This window comes from Oryx dammah, unplaced genomic scaffold, assembly GCF_014754425.2.
Source record: "Oryx dammah isolate SB20612 unplaced genomic scaffold, SCBI_Odam_1.1 HiC_scaffold_4, whole genome shotgun sequence".
NCBI lineage: Eukaryota > Metazoa > Chordata > Mammalia > Artiodactyla > Bovidae > Oryx > Oryx dammah.
In genome coordinates, this window is record NW_024070188.1 from 19,871,915 (window position 1) to 19,892,207 (window position 20,293).

Sequence of the window (20,293 nt, forward strand, 5' to 3'; positions counted from 1 at the left end):
GAGTCAGTGATGCCATCCAGCCATCTCATCCTCTGTCGTCCCCTTCTCCTCCTTCCCCCAATCCCTCCCAGCATCAGAGTCTTTTCCAATGAGTCAACTCTTCACATGAGGTGGCCAAAGCACTGGAGCTTCAGCTTTAGCATCATTCCCTCCAAAGAAATCCCAGGCTGATCTCCTTCAGAATGGACTGGTTGGATCTCCTTGCAGTCCAAGGGACTCTCAAGAGTCTTCTCCAACACCACAGTTCAAAAGCATCAGTTCTTCGGTGCTCAGCTTTCTTTACAGTCCAACTCTCACATCCATACATGACTACTGGAAAAACCATAGCCTTGACTAGACGGACCTTAGTCGACAAAGGAATGTCTCTGCTTTTCAATATGCTATCTAGGTTGGTCATAAGTTTTCTTCCAAGGAGTAAGCATCTTTTAATTTCATGGCTGCAGTCACCATCTGCAGTGATTTTGGAGCCCCCAAAAATAAAGTCTGACACTGTTTCCCCTGTTTCCCCATCTATTTCCCATGAAGTGATGGGACCAGATGCCATGATCTTCGTTTTCTGAATGTTGAGCTTTAAGCCAACTTTTTCACTCTCCTCTTTCACTTTCATCAAGAGGCTTTTTAGTTCCTCTTCACTTTCTGCCATAAGGGTGGTATCATCTGCATATCTGAGGTTATTGATATTTCTCCTGGCGATCTTCATTCCAGCTTGTGTTTCTTCCAGTCCAGCGTTTCTCATGATGTACTCTGCATAGAAGTTAAATAAGCAGGGTGACAATATACAGGGTGACGTACTCCTTTTCCTATTAGGAACCAGTCTGTTTTTCCATGTCCAGTTCTAACTGTTGCTTCCTGACCTGCATACAGATTTCTCAAGAGACAGGTCAGGTGGTCTGGTATTCCCATCTCTCTCAGAATTTTCCACAGTTTATTGTGATCCACACAAAGGCTTTGGCATAGTCAATAAAGCAGAAATAGAAGTTTTTCTGGAACTCTCTTGCTTTTTCCATGATCCAGCAGATGTTGGCAGTTTGATCTCTGGTTCCTCTGCTTTTTCTAAAACCAGCTTGAGCATCTGGAAGTTCACGGTTCACTTATTGCTGAAGCCTGGCTTGGAGAATTTTGAGCATTACTTTACTAGCATGTGAGATGAGTGCAACTGTGCGGTAGTTTGAGGATTCTTTGGCATTGCCTTTCTTTGGGATTGGAATGAAAACTGACCTTTTCCAGTCCTGTGGCCACTGCTGAGTTTTCCAAATTTGCTGGCATATCTGGTGCAGCACTTTCACAGCATCATCTTTCAGGATTTGAAATAGCTCAGCTGGAATTCCATCACCTCCACTAGCTTTGTTCATAGTGATGCTTTCTAAGGCCCACTTGACTTCACATTCCAGGATGTCTGGCTCTAGATGAGTGAACATACCATCATGATTATCCAGGTCATGAAGATATTTTTTGTACAGTTCTTCTGTGTATTCTTGCCACCTCTTCATAATATCTTCTGCTTCTGTTAGGTCCATACCATTTCTGTGTATATTTATTCTAGGATTCTTACGGCTTTACGTCTTATGTACAAGTCTTCAATCCATTTTGAGTTCATTTTTGTGTATGGCGTAAGATAGTGGAATAGTTCATTCTTTTGCCTGTGGCTGTCCAGTTTTCCTAACACCATTTATTGAATAGACTGTCCTTTCCCCTTGTATATTCTTGGATCCCTTATAGTAAATTAATTCACTGTGTATGCATGGGTTTATTTCTGGGCCCTCTATTCCATTCCATTGACCTGTGAATCTTTTTAAATGACAATACTGTTTTGATTAGTATAGGTTTATAGTATAGTTTGAAATCAGGAAGTTTGATGCCTCCAGTTTTGTTCTTTTTCAGGATTGAGTTGGCTATTCAAAGTCTTTTGTGGTTTTAGGATTTTTTTTTTTTCTATTTCTGTAAAAAAATGCCTTTGAAATTTTTAAGGATTGCATTGAATTTGGATTGCTTTGGGTAGTATGAACATTTTAGCAATATTCTTTTGATTCATGAGCATGAAATATCTTTCCACTTACTTTTGTCTTCTTCACTTTATTTCATCTCAGTGTATTCTAATTTTTGATGTACAGATCTTTTACCTCCTTGGTTTAATTTACTTCCCAGTGTTCTTTTTGATGCAGTTTTAGGTGGGATTGTTTTCTTAATCTCTCTTTTCAGTCGTTTGTTAGTATATAGAAACACAACTGATTTTTGTGTATTAATTTCTGTATGCTGTAAGTTTATTGAATTTGCTGATTTGATTTTTTGGTGGTTTTCTGTATGAAGTATGTCATGTGCAAACAAAGACAGTTTTACTTCTTCCTTTCTGATTTGGATGCCCTTTATTTCTTTTTCTTGTATAACTGTATAAATGCTCTGGCTAGAACTTCCAGTACTTTATTAAGTAGAAGTGATGAGAGTAGATATCTTTGTCTTGTTCTTGATCTTGCTCCTCAGCTGTTCACTGTTGAATATGATGTTAACTGTGGGTAGTTATGTATGGCCCTTATTGTGCTGAAGCATGTTCCTGCTATATCTTATTTGTTAAGAGTTTCATCTTGAAAGGATGTTGAATATTGTCAAACACTTTTCCTACATCTGTTGAATTTATATATATTTCTGTGATTTATCTTATTAATGTGGTATATCACTTTTATTGATTTGCACATGTTGAACCATACTTGCGTCTTTGAAATAAATCTCATTTGACCATGGTGTTTGGTCCTTTTGATGTACTATTGAATTAGGTTTGCTATTATTTTGTTGAAGATATTTGTATCTGTTATTGGGGATAATAGCCTGTGATTTTCTTGTAGTGTTCTTATGTGTCTTCAGTATAGGGTAACAATGATTTCTTAAAGAGCTTGGAATGGTTCTCTCCCTTTCCATTTTTTTGAAGAGTGTGAGAAGAATTGGTATTAATTCTTTAAATGGTAGGATTCCTCATTGAAACCATTTGGTCCTGAATATATTTTTGTTGAAAGGTTTTCGATTATTGATTTCTAGTAATCCATCTGTTTGGATTTTCTTTATCTTCATGACTTAGTCTTGGTGGGTTGTATGTTTCTAGGAGTGTATTCATTTTTTCTAAGTTGTCCAGTTTGTTGGCTTATGATTGTTCATAGCAGTTTCTTATAATCCCTTGTATTTCTATGTGAGCAGTTGTAATGTCTCCTTTTTCATTTCTGATTGTATTTGAGGCTTTTGTTTTTTCCATAGTCATTCAGTTGTCAGCTTATCTTTTCAAAATAGCTTTTAGTTTCATTGATCTTTTCAGTTTTTTTTTTTTAGTCTTTATTTCATTTATTTCCACTCTGATTCTTATTAGTTCCTTGCTTCTTTAAAAAAAAAAATTTTTTTTTTTTGGCTGCATTGCACAGCTTGTGGGATCTCAATTCCTCGACCAGAGACTGAACTTGGGCCATGGCAGTGAAAGCCTAGAATCCTAAATTAGTTCCTTCCTTCTACTAACTTTGGTGTTTATTCTTCTTCTGGTTCCTTAAGGTATACAGTTAGATTGTTCATTTGAGCTTTCTTAATGTTGGCATTTATCACTATAAACTTACCTCTTAGAACTGCTTTTGCAGTGCATAAGCTTTGATGTGTTGTGTTTCCACCATTTGTCTCAAGATATTTTTTGATTTCCATTTGACTCATGGTAATTTAGGAGCATGTTGTTTAATCACCACATATTTGTGAGCTTTCTGTTTTCTTCTTTAAATTATTTCATACCATTATCATTGGGAAAGATGGCTTGCTATGCTCTAAGTCTTCTCAAATGTAGTGAGACTTGTTTTGTGGCATAAGGCATGATCTGTCCTGGAGAGTGTTTTATGTGCACTCGAGAAAAAAAAAATTCTCTATCTCTATACAACTTAAGGAAGAGATTTATTATAAGGAATTTATTCATGTGATTATGGAGGCTGGCAAGACCCAAGTTCTGCGGGCTGAGTCAGCAAGGTGGAGACCCAGTGAAATCAATGGTTTAGTTCCAAATTGAATTTGAAGGCCTGAGAACCGGGAGAGCTGATGGTAGAGTTTCATTCTGAAGGCTGAAAGGCCTGAAGTCCAGGAAGAGCTGATGTTTCATTTCTAGTCCAAAAGACTGGGTAAAGCCAGTGTTCTGTTTTGAAGACCTTCAGATGGGAAGAATTCTCTCTTTATTGGGGGTGTGTCAGCCTTTTGTTCTATTCAGACCTTTAGCCGGTTTCATGGAGGCCTTTCCACATATGGAGGGCAATTTGCTTTACTCAGTCTACAATTTAAATGTAAGACATCCCAATATGAGGACACCTCATTGTCCAGTTATGCTGACACATACAATTAATCATCATACACATTAATATGTTGTTAGAGCGTTTTCAGCCATGCAGGGAAATTCCCTGGTGGTCCAGTGGTTAGAACTCCAGGCTTTCACTGCCAAGGGCCTGGGTTTAATCCCTGGTCAGGGAACTAAGATCTCACAAGTCAAGCAGCATGCCTCCCTGCCTCGCCCCCCAAGAAAAAATATACAAATAAACTTGTCACTGAGTCCAAGCTCGTATAACTGGCCAATAATTAAGAGATGAGCTGTTGAGGCAAAGAGTAGTGACTTTATTTGGAAAGCCAGCAAACAGACGATGGTAAGCTCATGCCCCATAGAATCCTCTGGCCTGGCCTGAGTTAGAATTCAGGCTTCTTTTATAGTCAGTGGAGAGGCAGTCAAGTCAGATATTTCATGGTTCTCATCAGCTTCTGGGGCTTTCCCTAGTGGCTGAGCGGTAAAGAATCCACTCAGGAGATATGGGTTCGATCCCTGGGTTGGGAAGATCCACTGGAGAAGGAAATGGCAACCCACTCCAATATTCTTGCCAGGAAAAATCTCATGGACACAGGAGCCTGGTGGGCTTCAGTCCATGGGGTTGCAAAGAGTCGCACGACTGAGAGACTGAACATCATCAGCCTCTGGAGGGGATGTGTTAGCCTCCCTGTAGTTGTTCACAGGTGGGCCTGGCCTGGATGTTTCCTGTGAGCTGAACAGAGGTGTTTTTTTTTTTTTTTTTTTACCTTAATGCTCATTATCTGGGAGGTTTCCCAGAGATGGGTCATTATAATGTGTGTATAGCTTATAGGCAACCTCCCTTTAGTGATTAACTTGTAATAGACTATAAAAGGTTCTTCGTTATTACAAACTGAGACTGTTTGTTCTGGAAAAAGAAATCCAAAAAGTTACTGGCATTGGTAGTCCACAGAAAATTTCGATAATGCGGCCATGAGTTTTTAGGTTTAGAGCAGCAGTGCTCACTGGTATGTGCTCTAGGATGAACTAGAATTTCTTCTGAATAAAGGGATGAATAAACGTGCTGGCTAGAGTTCCTCATTTTGAATCAGCTGAATTTTAGAGAATATTTACAAATTAGAATAATTTTTTTTTTTTTTAACTCTAGATCAGGGATCTGCAAACTATGACCAGGCGGTCAAATCTAGCTTGTCATTACTTTTGTGAAGTTTTATTGAAACACAGCCACACCTATTCTGTTGTCTACTACTGCGTTTATGACAGTCTATCAGATGGCTTGCAAAGGTGAAAATATTAATCTCTGACCTTTTACAGAACTTTTTCTTGAGCCGTTCTTCCTGGTAATAGTTAATGATTTAAACTAGGAACGTCTTCCTAGCTTCTGATGATAATACTGTATCAGTATTTGTGGGTTTTTTCTTTCTTTTTTTTTTTTAAATCCCCATTACTGGTGTGTCTGTGTGTGTACATGGGGCGGGGAAGATTATATCCTTTCTATATACAATTGGTTTCCTTGGGTCAAGATTCGTTAACAACAAATGGAGTGGAGTTGTTGTGGGCTAAATATGTAACACTACTTTATATTGCTCAAAATAGTTATATTGTCTGAAAACAGGTGTATTAACTTTATTTCAGGGGTCTTAACGCAGGTTTTCTAAAATTGTTGACTAGGAATCTTGAATTTACATATATGCTCTGTAACTGGTTCCTTTCAGAATCAAATGCTGATGTAATCTGCAAATGAGTAAAAGTAATCAGCATTTTCTTCTTAAAATGATAGTGTATAATCATCATCATCATCATCCCTAGTGACAGAGCAAATGTTTCTGTATTTGTTTCTTTAGTAAAACATTGTAGTTAATATCAACATTTAGACGTGGAGCTCCCTGAAAGCTCCTTTTTCCATAGGTGTAAATGTACAATCTCTTCTGCAGCCATGGAGGCATACTATATAAGCAGCTATATCAATGCTTTTCTCCCATGCACACTTTTTTGGATGTCACTACATGTTTAAAAAAATAGGTCAATAAAATTATTTTTAGCACTTAAATAGTATCAACTAACTTACAGACTGTATTTTGTTTCTAGGCATTTATTTTTTTTTTAAAGAAGTACTGTCCTTGTGCTTAGATATTTTTATACTTATCTGTTATTTCTTTATAAAAATTCCTAGTAGGAGGTCTTATGTTGAAATTTAGGTACATGTTGAAATTGAGATACCTGTTTTCAGATGCCCTAATTTTGAAACACTCTATGAATTCAGGTACCCATAAAAGTACGTGGACGTGTCCTGCACTTTGACATTGGTATTTCAAATATTTGCCAATGGTATTTAATGTTATAGATGATTTAAAAGTCTAAAAATAAAAGCATTGTTGTCTTTTTCATTTCATTATTAGTAAGGTTGGACATCTTTTCATATCTTTATTTGCCATTTCCATGTACTTCCAACATATTTATGCCCTTATCTGCTTGCTAAGTCACTTCAGTCGTGTCTGACTCTCTGCGACCCTATGGACTGTAGCCCTCCAGGCTCCTCTGTCCATGGATGGAATTCTCCAGGCAAGAATACTGGAATAGGTTGCTGTGTTCTACTCCAGGGGATCTTCCCCACCCAGGGATCGAACCTGCATCTCTTATGTTTCCTGCATTGGCAGGAGGGTTCTTTACCACTAGCACCACCTGGGAAGCCCATGTTCTTTCCTGAGTATTCCTAAAAAAATATTTCTCCAACTAATAGGTTTGCACTTGGGAGAGAAAATAGTGGGCTGTTTTTCCTTTTTGATAATGGTTTAGATAGGACTTTGAGTTCATTTAAATGGAACATTCTTAATACTTGAGGAACTGTTTAAAGGAAGGGTGTTTGGTGCAGATAATAGATCACAGTAGAGTACCTTTGGTGACAGATAGAATGCCTTCACTTGGTGCTTTAATATGTGAGTGCTAATCAGATGAATTAAGATAAACCCAGTTTTGAGATTGGTGTAGAATCTACAGTTTTCACTTGTTCTGAACCTCAAAGCTGGTGGAAGTGTTTCTTTGGCTACCATTTTTTAAAGTGAAAGTGAAAGTGAAGTCGCTCAGTTGTGTCCGACTCTTTGCGACCCCATGGACTGTAGCCCACCAGGCTCCTCTGTCCATGAGATTCTCCAGGCAAGAGTACTGGAGTGGATTGCCATTTCCTTCTCCAGGGGATCTTCCCGACGCAGGGATCGAACCCAAGTCTCCTGCATTGCAGGCAGACACTTTAACCTCTGAGCCACCAGGGAAGCCCCCATTTTTTAAACTTGAGTTAATTCAAACTTAATTAATAAATTACATATAAATAGAAAATAAAATAATTTGATACAGTATTTTATTAAAATTAAAGCTTTTATGTTGGGGTTAATATGGTGGAAAATAGATTCAGGTCTGGTTTTATTATTAATCTCTTTATATGTTTTGATAATATAGAGAATGTCTATTTTAAATGTGGTAAAATAATGGTGATTAATTGTGTGGATATGTTTGTCATTTTGTGATTCTTGTGTTTATTAAACTGCTAGAAAGTTCTCCTTGCCTGCCAATTTCAATAGCATGGAACATGATAATTCTGTAAAGGTGTCTTATTTAACATCATGATGACAAGTGCCTTGTCATTTCTCCATTACTTGGAAGCAACTGCAATTGCAAACATAAAACCCAATGGGAGCATTATAATTATGTGATAATAAGTCTGCTTTAAGGTAGCTATTCAGGTCATCTGTAATGTGCTTATTACTTTTCAAGGGTATAATTGAAATGAAGTCTCAAAATTCTTGTACAGAACTTGTTAACACCCACAAATAAGTCTACAGTCTTCAGTTTTAGAGTCACTATGTTAACCATTAATAAAGATACGTACTGCTATAGCTTTTGTATAAATTTCAAGATTTAAAATTGCTTTCAAATTACTATAAACGTTTTTCAGTGCTTATCCTTTATTTCTGTTCCTAAATGTTAACAGGCTAGTAGTAAATAGTTCACAGATTGACCCTGGTCCATGGTATATTTTGAGACATTGTAGACAGTGAAAGAAGGAATGAACAAGAAGGTAAAATGATAGATAAATCAGGAAGAGGCAAATGTCAGTTAAGTAAAAATGGGCAACATAAGTGAAAATGAAGTTTAAGAGAACATTGAAAAGTGATAAATTAGCTGAACAGTGAAGATTTATTGTAACTCAAAAGGGAAAATTAACAGCCAGGAAATGCTCTGGTGTTAAACTTTTATCGAAAGATAACTAAAGAAATAGAATCAATTAAAATAATGCAAAATAATTTTAACTTTTAAGTGGTTAGGATATAGTAGTTGAAAATAGATTGTTTTGACTTTCCAGCTTCCCTAGTAGCTCAGCTGGTAAAGAATATGCCTGCAATGCAGGAGACCCTGGTTTGATTCTTGTGTTGGGAAGATCCTGTGGAGAAGGGATAGTCTACCCACTCCAGTATTCTTGCCTGGAGAATTCCATGGACTGTATAGTCCATGGGTTCACAAAGAGTCGGACACAACTGAGTGACTTTCCACAAGTGCATTCTACACGTATTGTCATGTAATATGCTTTGATTAGATTTTTTTCCTGAGTCCCAATTCTCAGGTAATGTCTGTATATGGGATCACAGATGCCTACCTATCAAATATTACAGAGCAAGTACTAACATTTCCAAACAGACTGATGATAGAGTTGACATTTTACATTAGACAGTAGTTCTGTGATTACAAGTTCAGTATCTGTAAGCAGAAATCAGATATCTTCAGCCAAAGAAAGCTGCGAAGTCAGCATCGAATTTGTGTATATCTGATAAGTAAGTTTATTTGGTGACTCATAGATATTACTGATCTATTTAAGTTATTTTTGGCAGAAAATAAGTTTATCTTATTTGTATTTTTTTTTTACAAGGCCAAAAGATGTCTTCTACCTACTCGTAGACATTATAAATTTATTAACTTCTTGCATATTTTCCTTTGTAGGCCCAGATTACTCTTCATCAGCATGGTTACCTGGTAATGAATCATTGTGGCCGGCCACAACTGTCCCATCTAACCAGCGAAATAGCCATATCAGGAGACATAGTATAGCTTCTGACAGTGGTGATACTGGCATTGGAACTTCCTGTTCTGACAGCGTGGAAGGTGAGCTAAATTCTTACTGGTTAGACATGAAGCTTTGTGGAATGTTGTAATTGAGAAAGCAAGGGACATGTCTTATTGTTCCAAACTAAAAAGTTATAAAATAATGTTTGAATATTTAGTAATATTCGGTGTTGCTGTATATCAAATGAAATTATTCTTCTGATCAGATTAGTTTTTCCTTCCTTCATTTTCAAACTAAGCTTTTTATTTTGAAATAATTGTAAATTCACACGTGATTTAACAAAATAGTACAGAGATGCTAGTGCAACCTTCACCTGATTGCTCCCACACCCCTTGGTCTCTTGCGAAACTGCACTGCAGTATCACCACACTGATAAGGTCAAAATACAGAACATTTCTCTCACCACAGCATACCTGATTCTGTTCATACCCACTTTCCCTCCCGCCTCTTCTTAACTGTTGGAAACCGCTAATCTAGTCTCCACTTCTGTAATTTTGTTTGTCATTTTAAGCATACCCTATAAATTGTGCCATATAGTATGTAACTCTGGAATTGGCTTTTTTCTGTGAAGATTCATCCCGGTTGTTGTGTGCATTAATCGTTCCTTTCTTTTTATAGTAATGGTGGTATTGGAGAGACCACATTTTGCCCAACCCCGTTAAACCACTGAAAGACAGCTGGGTTGTTTACAGTTTGGGGCTTTTAGAAATAAAGCTGCTATAAACATTCGTGCATAAGTTTTGGTGTGAACATGCGTCTTCACTTCTCTGTGGTCAGTGGCTAAGAGTGCAGTTGCTGGTCGTATGGGAGTTGTGTGTTTAGTTTTTTAAGAAACTGTCACACTCTTTTCCAGAGTGACTACTATGTTTTCATCAGCAATGCAAATAGATGAGTATGAGTCATCAAGCTTTCTCTTCAGCCTTGCTAGCCCCTGGTGATTTTTATTTGTTTTTTCTTTGGTTTTTAAATTTTAGGTTTTCTGATAGGAATGTAGTGATATCTCATTTTTGTTTTAATTCTCATTTAAAGGTTAATAATGTTGAACATTTTTTCACAGATGTTTATTTGCCATCTATCTGTTCTGTTTGTTGAAATGTTCTTGTCTTTTGCCTGTATTCTAATTGGCTTTTCTCCGTTTTTATTGTTGAGTTTTGAGCATTCTTTGTGTATTTCAGACACTAATCCTTTGTTGGCTATTTGATTTGTAAACATTTTCTTCCAGTCTGGCTTGTCTTTCATCCTCTAACTGTGTCTTTTGCAGAGCAACAGTTTTTAAGCTTGTAAATCTAGTGTATCAGTTTTTGCCTGTATGGACCGTGCTTTTGGAATGAAGGCTAAGAACTCTTTGTCTAGTCCTAGATCTTGAATATTTTACTTTTTTCTCTCGCTTTTTTTTCCTAAAAATTTAGTCATTTTATATTCTGTAAGTCTGTGGTCCATTTTGAGTTAATATTTTTATAATGTGTATATGTTTGGGTATTCCTGAGACTACTCTTAGGCTCAGTTATTTGCTGGAACTCGAAAAGATATTATACTAGAGGTTGTAGTTTTTTACAGCAAAGGATACCTATTTAAATTAGCAACAGAGAAGCAAAGGGCAGGGTCCAGAAAACACTAGGCCCAGTCTCCCAGTTGTCCTCTCCCCGTGGAGCTGTGTGGACAGTGATTGGTTCTCTCAGCAGTGTTGTGCGAGGGCACATCCGGCGGCAAGGCCATCCAATCCTTGGGTGTTCAGGATTTTTACTGTGGGTAGGTTATATTGATATGGTTGAATGCCTGTATGCATGACCTTAGTTTCCAGCCTTTGAGAAGTCAAGCTGACCTTACATGGTTCAAGACTCCTACCATCAATCACATTATTAGCATAGACTATATGCTTGGAGTTACCAGGTCCCCAGGTAAACAAAGACACTCTTATTAGGCAGCATGTTTCAGGAATTTAGAGGTTACATCTTAGGAGCCAGAAAGGGCCAAACCTTTCTTGGAATGTGTGGCGTGTGGAAAACCCAGACATGCTGACCCTCAAACGCATGGTGTGAGATTTAGATTGAGGTTTCTTTTCTTTGCAATATAAATCTTGAAACCAGAATAATATCCACTTAATTTTTTTCCAGATTGTTTTAGCTGTTCTGGTTGTTTTCTGTGTAAGTTTTAAATAATTTTGGCTATACAAAAAGTCTTGCTGGGAATTTAATAGGAATTGTGTTGTCCATTATCAGTTTGGGGAGAGTTGCCATCTTTACTCTGTTGAGTCTGCTAATCCATTAAAATGGTATGTTTTCCCATTTATTTAGATCTTATTTCATTCACCAGTGTTGTATAGTTTTGTTACATGTCCAATACATGTTTTGTTAGATTTATAGCTAAGTATTTCATTCTTGGGAGAGTGATTGTAAATGGCATTTTATAGTCCAAGTTGGGTACCAATATGTTAGCTGTATATTACGAGATTGCTGAACTCACTCTTTTGTTCTCAGAGGGTCTTTGGGGGGTTTGTTTCTTGGAATTTTCTCTGTAGATGGTTATGTCATCTGTGAGTAGGAGAGCTTTTCCTTTTGATATCAGGATAATACTAGCTTTCTAAAGTGAATTGGAAAGTGTTTCTTTCTATTTTCTGGAAGAGATGGTGTAGAGTGGTTTTAATTCTTTAAATGTTTAGTAGAATTCTTCAGTGACACCATCGGGCCTAGAAAAATTTTTTTTTTATATTAATAGCTTAAAATCATGAGTTAAGTTTTCTTAATAGTCGTCGTTCTTCACTCAGTCGTATCCAACTCTGTGACCTCGTGGACTGCAGCACACCAGGCTTCCCTGTCCTTCACCATCTCCTGGAGTTTGCTCAAACTCAAGTCCATTGTGTCAGTGATGCCATCCAACCATCTCATCCTCTGTCACCCGCTTCTCCTCTTGCCCTCAATCTTTCCCAGAATCAGGGTCTTTTCCAATGAGTCAGCTCTTTGCATCAGTTGGCCAGAGTGTTGGAGTTTCAGCTTCAGCATCAGTCCTTCCAATGAATATTCAGTGTTGATTTCCTTTAGGATTGACTGGTTTGATCTCCTTGCAGTCCAAGGGACTCTTAGGAGTCTTCTCCAGCACCAATAGTGCTAATAGTCATAGAACTACTCAAATTATTTTTCATGTTGGGTGAGTTGCAATAGTTTGTCTTTTTGAGGAAGTAGATCCTGTTGGATGATGGTGTTGATTTTTTTTATATCCTTGATGATTTTCTGTTGAGTTGTTCAGTTGTTGAAAAAAGACATATTAAACGTCTCAACTGTAATTGTGGATTTGTACGTTTAATCTTTTAGTTTTATAACCTGCAACTCTGTTGTTCTGTGCATGTGCAATTAGGATTGCTGTATATTCTTGGTGGGTTGTCTCTTTTAGTATTGTACGATGTCTTTCTCTGTCTCTGGTAATTTTTTTGTGCTGAAATTTACTTGGGCTGCAAGGAGATCCAACCAGTCCATCCTAAAGGAGATCAGTCCTGGGTGTTCATTGGAAGGACTGATGTTGAAGCTGAAACGCCAATACTTTGGCCACCTGATGTGAAGAGCTGACTCATTGGAAAAGACCCTGATGCTGGGAAAGACTGAGGGCAGGAGGAGAAGGGGACGACAGAGGATGAGATGGTTGGATGGCATCACCGACTCAATGGACATGGGTTTGGGTGGACTCTGGGAGTTGATGATGGACAGGGAGGCCTGGCATGCTGTGGTTCATGGGGTCGCAAAGAGTCAGACACGACTGAGTGACTGAACTGAACTACTTTATCTAGTTTAACATAGCCTCTTCTACTTCCTTTTGATTAATGTTTAAATGGTATATATTTTCTATTCTTTTACTTCTAACTTGTCTAAACATTATATTCAAAGTTAAATCACTATTAACAGTGTACAGTTGGGTCATGGTTTTTAATCCACTTTGCCAGTCTTTGTCTTTTAGTTGGTATATTTAGTCTATTTCCATATAATGTAATTATTGATGTATTAATACTCAGATTTTCTGTTTGTTCTCTTTGTTTTTGTTTTCACTTTCTTGGCTTTCTCTGGATTACTCGAACAATTTTAGAATTCTACCTGGATTTAACTATAGTATTTCTAAAAGGGTATCTCTTTGTATAGCTCTTCTAGCAGTTGCTCTAGGTATTATTATATGTTATATTATATATAATATACATAGCTTATGTATATATAGCTTACCATTTTAACATTTGGAGTATAGAAGCATTTTCTCCCTTTATATCCTTTTATGTACCCCATTTATAATAAAATTGTTTCAGCCCTTTCCTTTATATACAATCATAACCGTATCAGACAGTGTTATAATTTTTACATCATCTATTAAACATCATCTAGGAAGCTCAGGAGGAGATAGAGAACCTGCTATATTTACCCATATTTTTGCTTCCTGTGTTCTTCCTTTGTGTTGTTCCAAGGTTCCATTTTATTGTTTACATTTGGTTTAGAGGATTTCCTTTAGTCATTTCTTTAGGATACATTTGCTGGCAACAAATTATCTTAGTTTTTCCCCAACTGAGACTGTCTTGATTTCACCTTGATTCCTGAAGGATGGTTTCAGTAGGTATACAATACTGCCTAGTTTGACAGTTCTTTTCTTTTATTACTTGAAAAATATTGTCACTTCTTTCTGACCTCCATGGTTGATTAACAATGTTGTGATAGTTTCAGTTATACAGCAAAGTGTTTTCAGTTCAGTCAGTTCAGCTCAGTCACTCAGTCGTGTCCAACTCTTTGCGACCCCATGGACAGCAGCATGCCAGGCCTCCCTGTCCATCACCAACTCCCGGAGTTCACTCAAACACGTGTCCATTGAATCGGTGATGCCGTCCAACCATCTCATCCTGCCGTCCCCTTCTCCTCCTGCCCTCAATCTTTCCCAGCATCAGGGTCTTTTCAAATAAGTCAGCTCTTCGCATCAGGTGGCCAAAGTATTGGAGTTTCAGCTTCAACATCAATCCTGCCAATGAACACTCAGGACTGATTTCCTTTAGGATGGACTGGTTGGATCTCCTTGCAGCCCAAAGGACTCACGAGAGTCTTCTCCAACACCACAGTTCAAAAGCATCAATTCTTGGGTGCTCAGCTTTCTTTATAGTCCACTTTCACATCCATGACTACTGAAGAAACCATAGCCTTACACATATACATGTTATCTATTCTTTTTCAAATTCTTTTTCCTTTTTAGGTTGTTACATAATACTGAGCAGAGTTCCCTGTGTTATGCAGTAAGCCCCTGTTGGTTATCCATTTTAAATATAGCAGTGTGTACATATCAATCCCTAACTCCCTAATTCTTCCCCTGACCCTTCCTCCTTGGTAACCAAGTTCATTCTCTAAGTCTGTGAATCTGTTTCTGTTTTGTGTATAAGTTCATTTGTAGCATTTGTTTTTAGATCACTGCATATCAGTGATATCATATGATGTTAGTAAACTAGTTTTCAAAAGATGAAATGATTTATTCTCATCAATATGATGATTAAGAGCTATAGCTTTGGTTAGACCTGTTATCAGTTAATTATCTGTGCAACCTTGAACAATTCCTCATTTCTCTGAGCCTGAGATTTTTCATCTTCAAATTGGAGATAATATTTTTTTAAAGTCTTATGAAAATTTAATAATATGACTTTTAAATTGCTTAGCACAGTTTCTTTGTAGTACCATCAGTACTTTAATAAAAAGTGATTGTTCTCCTTCCCTGTACTCTTAACTTTTTTTCATGTCTCTTCAAATTTTTCCTCCCTGGGAAGGTTCCCTAAAACAGTGATACTTCTGTTGCTACTGTCACAGCTTTGTACCTACTACCCTGCTTTACTTTGGGTTTGTTACTTGTTTATTGTTTGTTATTTGGGTTTGTTATTTATTGTTTGTATCATAGAATAGGGACTGATATAGGGAGTATTATGTACTGAGTGCTCGATTTTGTTCAATGAAACAGTGCATATATGTGTGTGTGTGTGTGTATATATATATAGAGAGATTTTCAGTTACAGATTCTTGGTTTAGCCTGCTTTGTACTTGATGTTTCTGAGGTTAGTGCCTCTTTGATGTTTCCCCAGAGAGATGGACTCCCTGTGCTGCATTCCCAAGACTTATTTTTTCAATAGTTACCACACTTCATTTTCTGTCTTCTGAAATTTTGTTGTAATCTCTTATTGCTCACAGTCCTATATTATTCATTGCCATGAGTTTCCACTTGATTACTTTTCTGTTATTTCAGTGGGTTCTATGAGGGGGAGAATGTAACTTTGTGAACTTAGGCAATGATCTTAAACAAGAGAATTTGTTATGTAGATATAAATGAGAAAAAATAAAGAGAAAATAGTTTAAAAAAGATTGTAAAACTTTTCCTTAATGTCAGCTAGTATGTGTATTTTTTCTATTCCCCCACCATGATTTTTAAAAAGGTGAAAAATGCACATTTTAAAAAGTACATTTTAAATGGAGTAAATTTATTTTATATGAACATAATTTTAAAAGCAAATTTGTATTTCAAATATTAAATTTATGGGCTTTGAAAATTTTGAATTCATTTAGAATTAAATAGAGAAAAAGTAAAATTTCCCTTTATCTTCTGTCTTCTGATCCTTGCTTTGTTGTCAGAGGTCACAAATGTTGTTAGGGTATTGCATGTTCTAAATATTTTGTTCTGTGTTTATTCACATACACACAAACTTTAAATAAAACTGGATCATCCCGTATATACTTTGTAATTGGCTTTTTTTTTTTTCCTCTGTATTGGAGTTCTAAAAAGAGTTTGTTTTCTTTTTTCATTGTGATATGAGTCATATAAGCATATGCATATTACCCGAGGCTTCTAGAATTGCTCTGTTCTCCATGGAAATCCAGCCATTGAGATAAGCCGAGGACTGGGTTAGACCCAGGAATTCAAGGTTAGGCAGGCTTACATGGGGGTTTTCTTCGTGATGCTTTGAAAATAACACACAGAATGAATGAAAGTCCTGCTACCAGTTTACAACAGAATCATGCAATAAATCAGAGACGAAAACAAGCTTATAATCTCTATTAGATATTGAGATTCTCTAGCACATATATCAACCTAAGTACTTTTTAAAAACACACGCTTATTTGGAAATTTACTACATGATGTAAAAACAGCATTTCAAAGTAGTAAGGGAGGATTAAGCCCGAAAAAAGTGTTATTAGAGCCTGACCTGAAACTGTAAGAAAATTAAATTTAAAATGGAGTAAATTTATTTTATATTTTTACATTAGAAATATTCTTAAGCCTTACAACACAGATTTTAATAGAAATTCAAACATTTTGAACACTGCTAAAAGCTACTAAATATAAAAGGAAACATACTAGGAATAAATATTTGTAATCAAATTAACAGGAAAATAGTATCCTTATTTAATGCACCCAAAGAGGTGTTTATCTATAAAATTTTAAATATTTCATAATTAAAAAATTTCATAGGTAAAAGGTAGAAACACACAATTCATGTAAAAATTACAAATGACCAATAAACATGAAAAAGATTTGATCATCTTAGTGAAGTGAAAGTCGTCATAGTGAAGTGAAGACTACAATTAGATACCACTTTCACCAGTGAAATTGCCCTTTTTCAAAAAAAAATAGTAATATCCAGTGTCTGAGCAAAGATAAAAAAAAAAAAACAGTACTCTAAAAAATAGTATATGTAGTCAGCCTTTATAGAGGGCAATTTGGCAATGATAACTAACAGCTGTGTGGCTGTTAACTGTGTTCTAGGCACTTAACACCTGTTAACTCATTTAATCCTCACAGCAGTTCTCTGATGGGAAACCTGTAAATAATATATGTAAAGTGTATATATCCTTGATTCAGCACACACACAGGTAAATAAAGATAACATATATAAGAATATTCACTGTAACACTGTTTAGAAGAAAGTTAGAAGCAACTCCAAGTGTCTTATCAATAGGGAAGTGGTTAAATATTTCACTGTGTATTCAGTTAAAGTAATTAGGTAGCTACGTATATACCAACCTAGAAAGATCTTGAAGTGAATTTGCAACTTAAGATAATAAACTAAGCACAGTCTTCTACTTTTGTTTCTTTCTGAAAACCCACTAAAAGTCAGGGAAAAAATTAAAAATCCAAACCAAATTCTACATTCTAAAACAACAACGAGAAATTCAGAAATAAACCGTTGATTTGTACTATTAAAAATCCGTAGAAATGCTCAAGAACTGGTAGTATCAGACTTGCTATGTTTTCCCACCATATAGTAAAGGTTTTTCTCCTTTCTATATTCTGTTCTTTGGTTTCAAGTTAGAAGGGGAGGATTAAACTCCACCTCCTAGAAGAGGAAGTTTTTTTGAAGGACTGGTGCTGAAGCTGAAGTTCCAATACTTTGGCCACCTGATGTAAAGAACTGACTCATTAGAACAGACCCTGATGCTGGGAAAGATTAAGGACAAGAGGAGAAGGGGTTGACAGAGGATGACATAGTTGGATGGCCTCACTGACTCAATGGACATGAGTTTGAGCAAACTGAGAGATAGCGAAGGACAGGGAAAACTGGTGTGTGGCAGTCCATGGGGTCACAAAGAATCGGACATGACTTAGCTACTGAACAAAAACAAAAGCAGCAATCATTTATTTTAGTATGGATTGGGGTATTATCCAGTGTGTGTGTGTTAGTCACTCAGTCATGTCCGACTCATTGCGATCCCCTGGACTGCAGCCCGCCAGGCTCCTCTGTCTGTGGAATTCTCCAGGCAAGAATACTGGAGTGGATTGCCATTTCCTTCTCCAGGGGATCTTCCTGACCTTGGGATCAAACACAGGACTCTTGAACTGTGGGCAGATTCTTCATCATCTGAGCCACCGGGAAAGCCCAAGCCACCAAAACCAAAAAATATAGATGACCATACAACATCCTATAGTGCCTATAGTAATTTGTTGCTCAAATTATTCCAGCTTTTGCCATTGGGAACTCTTTCAGGTTGACTCCTGTGATACTTTGTGTTCTCCCCCCATCCTTTTGTTTTTGAGCACTTCCTTTTGAATTCTATAGGGTGTTGTATGGTCATCTTATGTTTTCCCTACCATAGACCTAGAATCAGCCATTGCTCCAAAGAGCCCTAGTTGTTTGTTTGTTTGTTTGTTTTTTTCTGGAGAAGAGTATTTAGAAACCAAGATCTGTGTGCTGGGAGTGCTTGTTACTGCTGGGATGTCATTGCTTCTGTGCCATCATGAAGGACATGAAGGACAGAAGTAGCTTCTCTAGGGTATATATACTCACCTGTATATTTGTGCATATCTAAAATTATTTGTGTCTATTCATAAGTATCTGTATTAAGCTAAGTTAGTTCGTACTGACATCTCTCACTCTAGTCCAGTACAGCAGAGCTCATTTTAGCTTTTTCCCCTCCTTGTCTATAATTTCCCTCTCCAGTAGTGAGACACCTCCTACCATCCACCATCCATTTACATATTTATCTCCCAGTGTACAAGTAAAGCACATTTGGAACTATTAACCCATATTTCCCTGTATTCGTTTCCCAGGGCTACCATAACAAATTACTATAAACTGGGGGCTGCTTACAACAGCAGAAATATATTTTCTCAGTTCTGGAGACAACAGATTCAAAATCAAGGTGTCAGCGGGGCTGTGTTTTTTTGAAGGCTCTAGAGACAAGTCTTCCTTAACTGCCTCTCTAGATTCTGCTGCTCACTGGGAATCTTTGGCCTTCTTTGGTTTGTGGCACCATAGCATTCTTCTCTGCTTCTCTAGGTCCCCTCTGTGTCTTCATGTCTCTCTCTTTCCCTTTGTAAGGACACTGGTCGTTGGGTTTAGGGCTCACCCCCATACAGTATGACCTCATCTTAACTTACTACATCTGCAAAGACCTGATTTCAAAATAAGATAACATTCACAGGTACTGGGGGGTTAAGATTTCAGTGTGTCTGTGTGGAGCACACAGTTCATTCCATGGCTCTATTGCATGTATTAATATCTGGTTAAATAGAAAGGCATAAACTTTTTGGAGAGTAATTTGAACTAAGTGGAGTTGAAAATAAAACAGGAAACTACTGTGGAGTTTTAAAGAATGTATTATTAGTTATTTGGTCTCGGATAGAATTATGTGGGAAGGATAAAGATCTGGAGATTTAAAGGTTGTAGAATGGATGTTCTGGTGTGTGTTTTTTTGTTTTGTTTTGTTTTTTAGTGCTATTGCAAAGCTGTTTAAGCAAATCAGTCTGTTAACTCTGTTCCCGTGTTGTGACTTCTGGAAAGTTTACTTGGATTCAGAGATAAATTTAGCTTTTTTAAGATTTGGCTTAGACATTCAAGATTAATGCTCTTTTTTCTAGTCAGTTACTTCCCAGGTAGTGCAGTGGTAAAGAATATACCTGCCAACACAGGAGCTGCAAGAGACGCAGGTTCGATCCCTGGGTCGGGAAGAGCCTGTGGCGTAGGAAATGGGAACCACTTTAGTATTCTTGCCTGGGAATTCCATGGACAGAGGAGCCTGGTGGGCTACAGTCCATGGGGTTGCAAAGAGTCAGGTGCGACTGAACATGCGTGCATGCACTTTAATCTCCATAGAATATTACGGTATTAATCTGGGACCAGCTGGGAAATTTTCTTACTGAGTTCCTCCAGGGAAAGCTTTTTTTTTTTTAAATCCCTTCTTTTGCGTATATTAGGCCCACAGTGTCAGGGCTGGGATGCTATATTTTCATCATGAGTGGCTGAAAAACTGAAAATACCTCATTGAGAATATGATAGTACTTTTTAAATAATTTCCAGAAACTCTTTGATTCTGCTATGTATTATTATATATAATTACTCATCTTTTCTATTTCTGTTTAGAAAAATGCCTTTTCTCTTTATTATTTGAATT

General features: G+C 37.0%; 1 protein-coding gene across 2 annotated transcripts in view; it reads left to right on the forward strand.

Moving 5' to 3' along the window:
• Positions 1 to 20,293, forward strand: part of CEP85L (centrosomal protein 85 like) — a 143,810-nt gene that overhangs the window by 14,933 nt on the left and 108,584 nt on the right. For both annotated transcript variants that reach the window (XM_040238415.1, XM_040238416.1), the window contains exon 2: positions 9,290 to 9,451. In XM_040238415.1, coding sequence (XP_040094349.1) covers positions 9,290 to 9,451 — 162 coding nt within the window. The remainder of the gene's footprint in view (positions 1 to 9,289; positions 9,452 to 20,293) is intronic.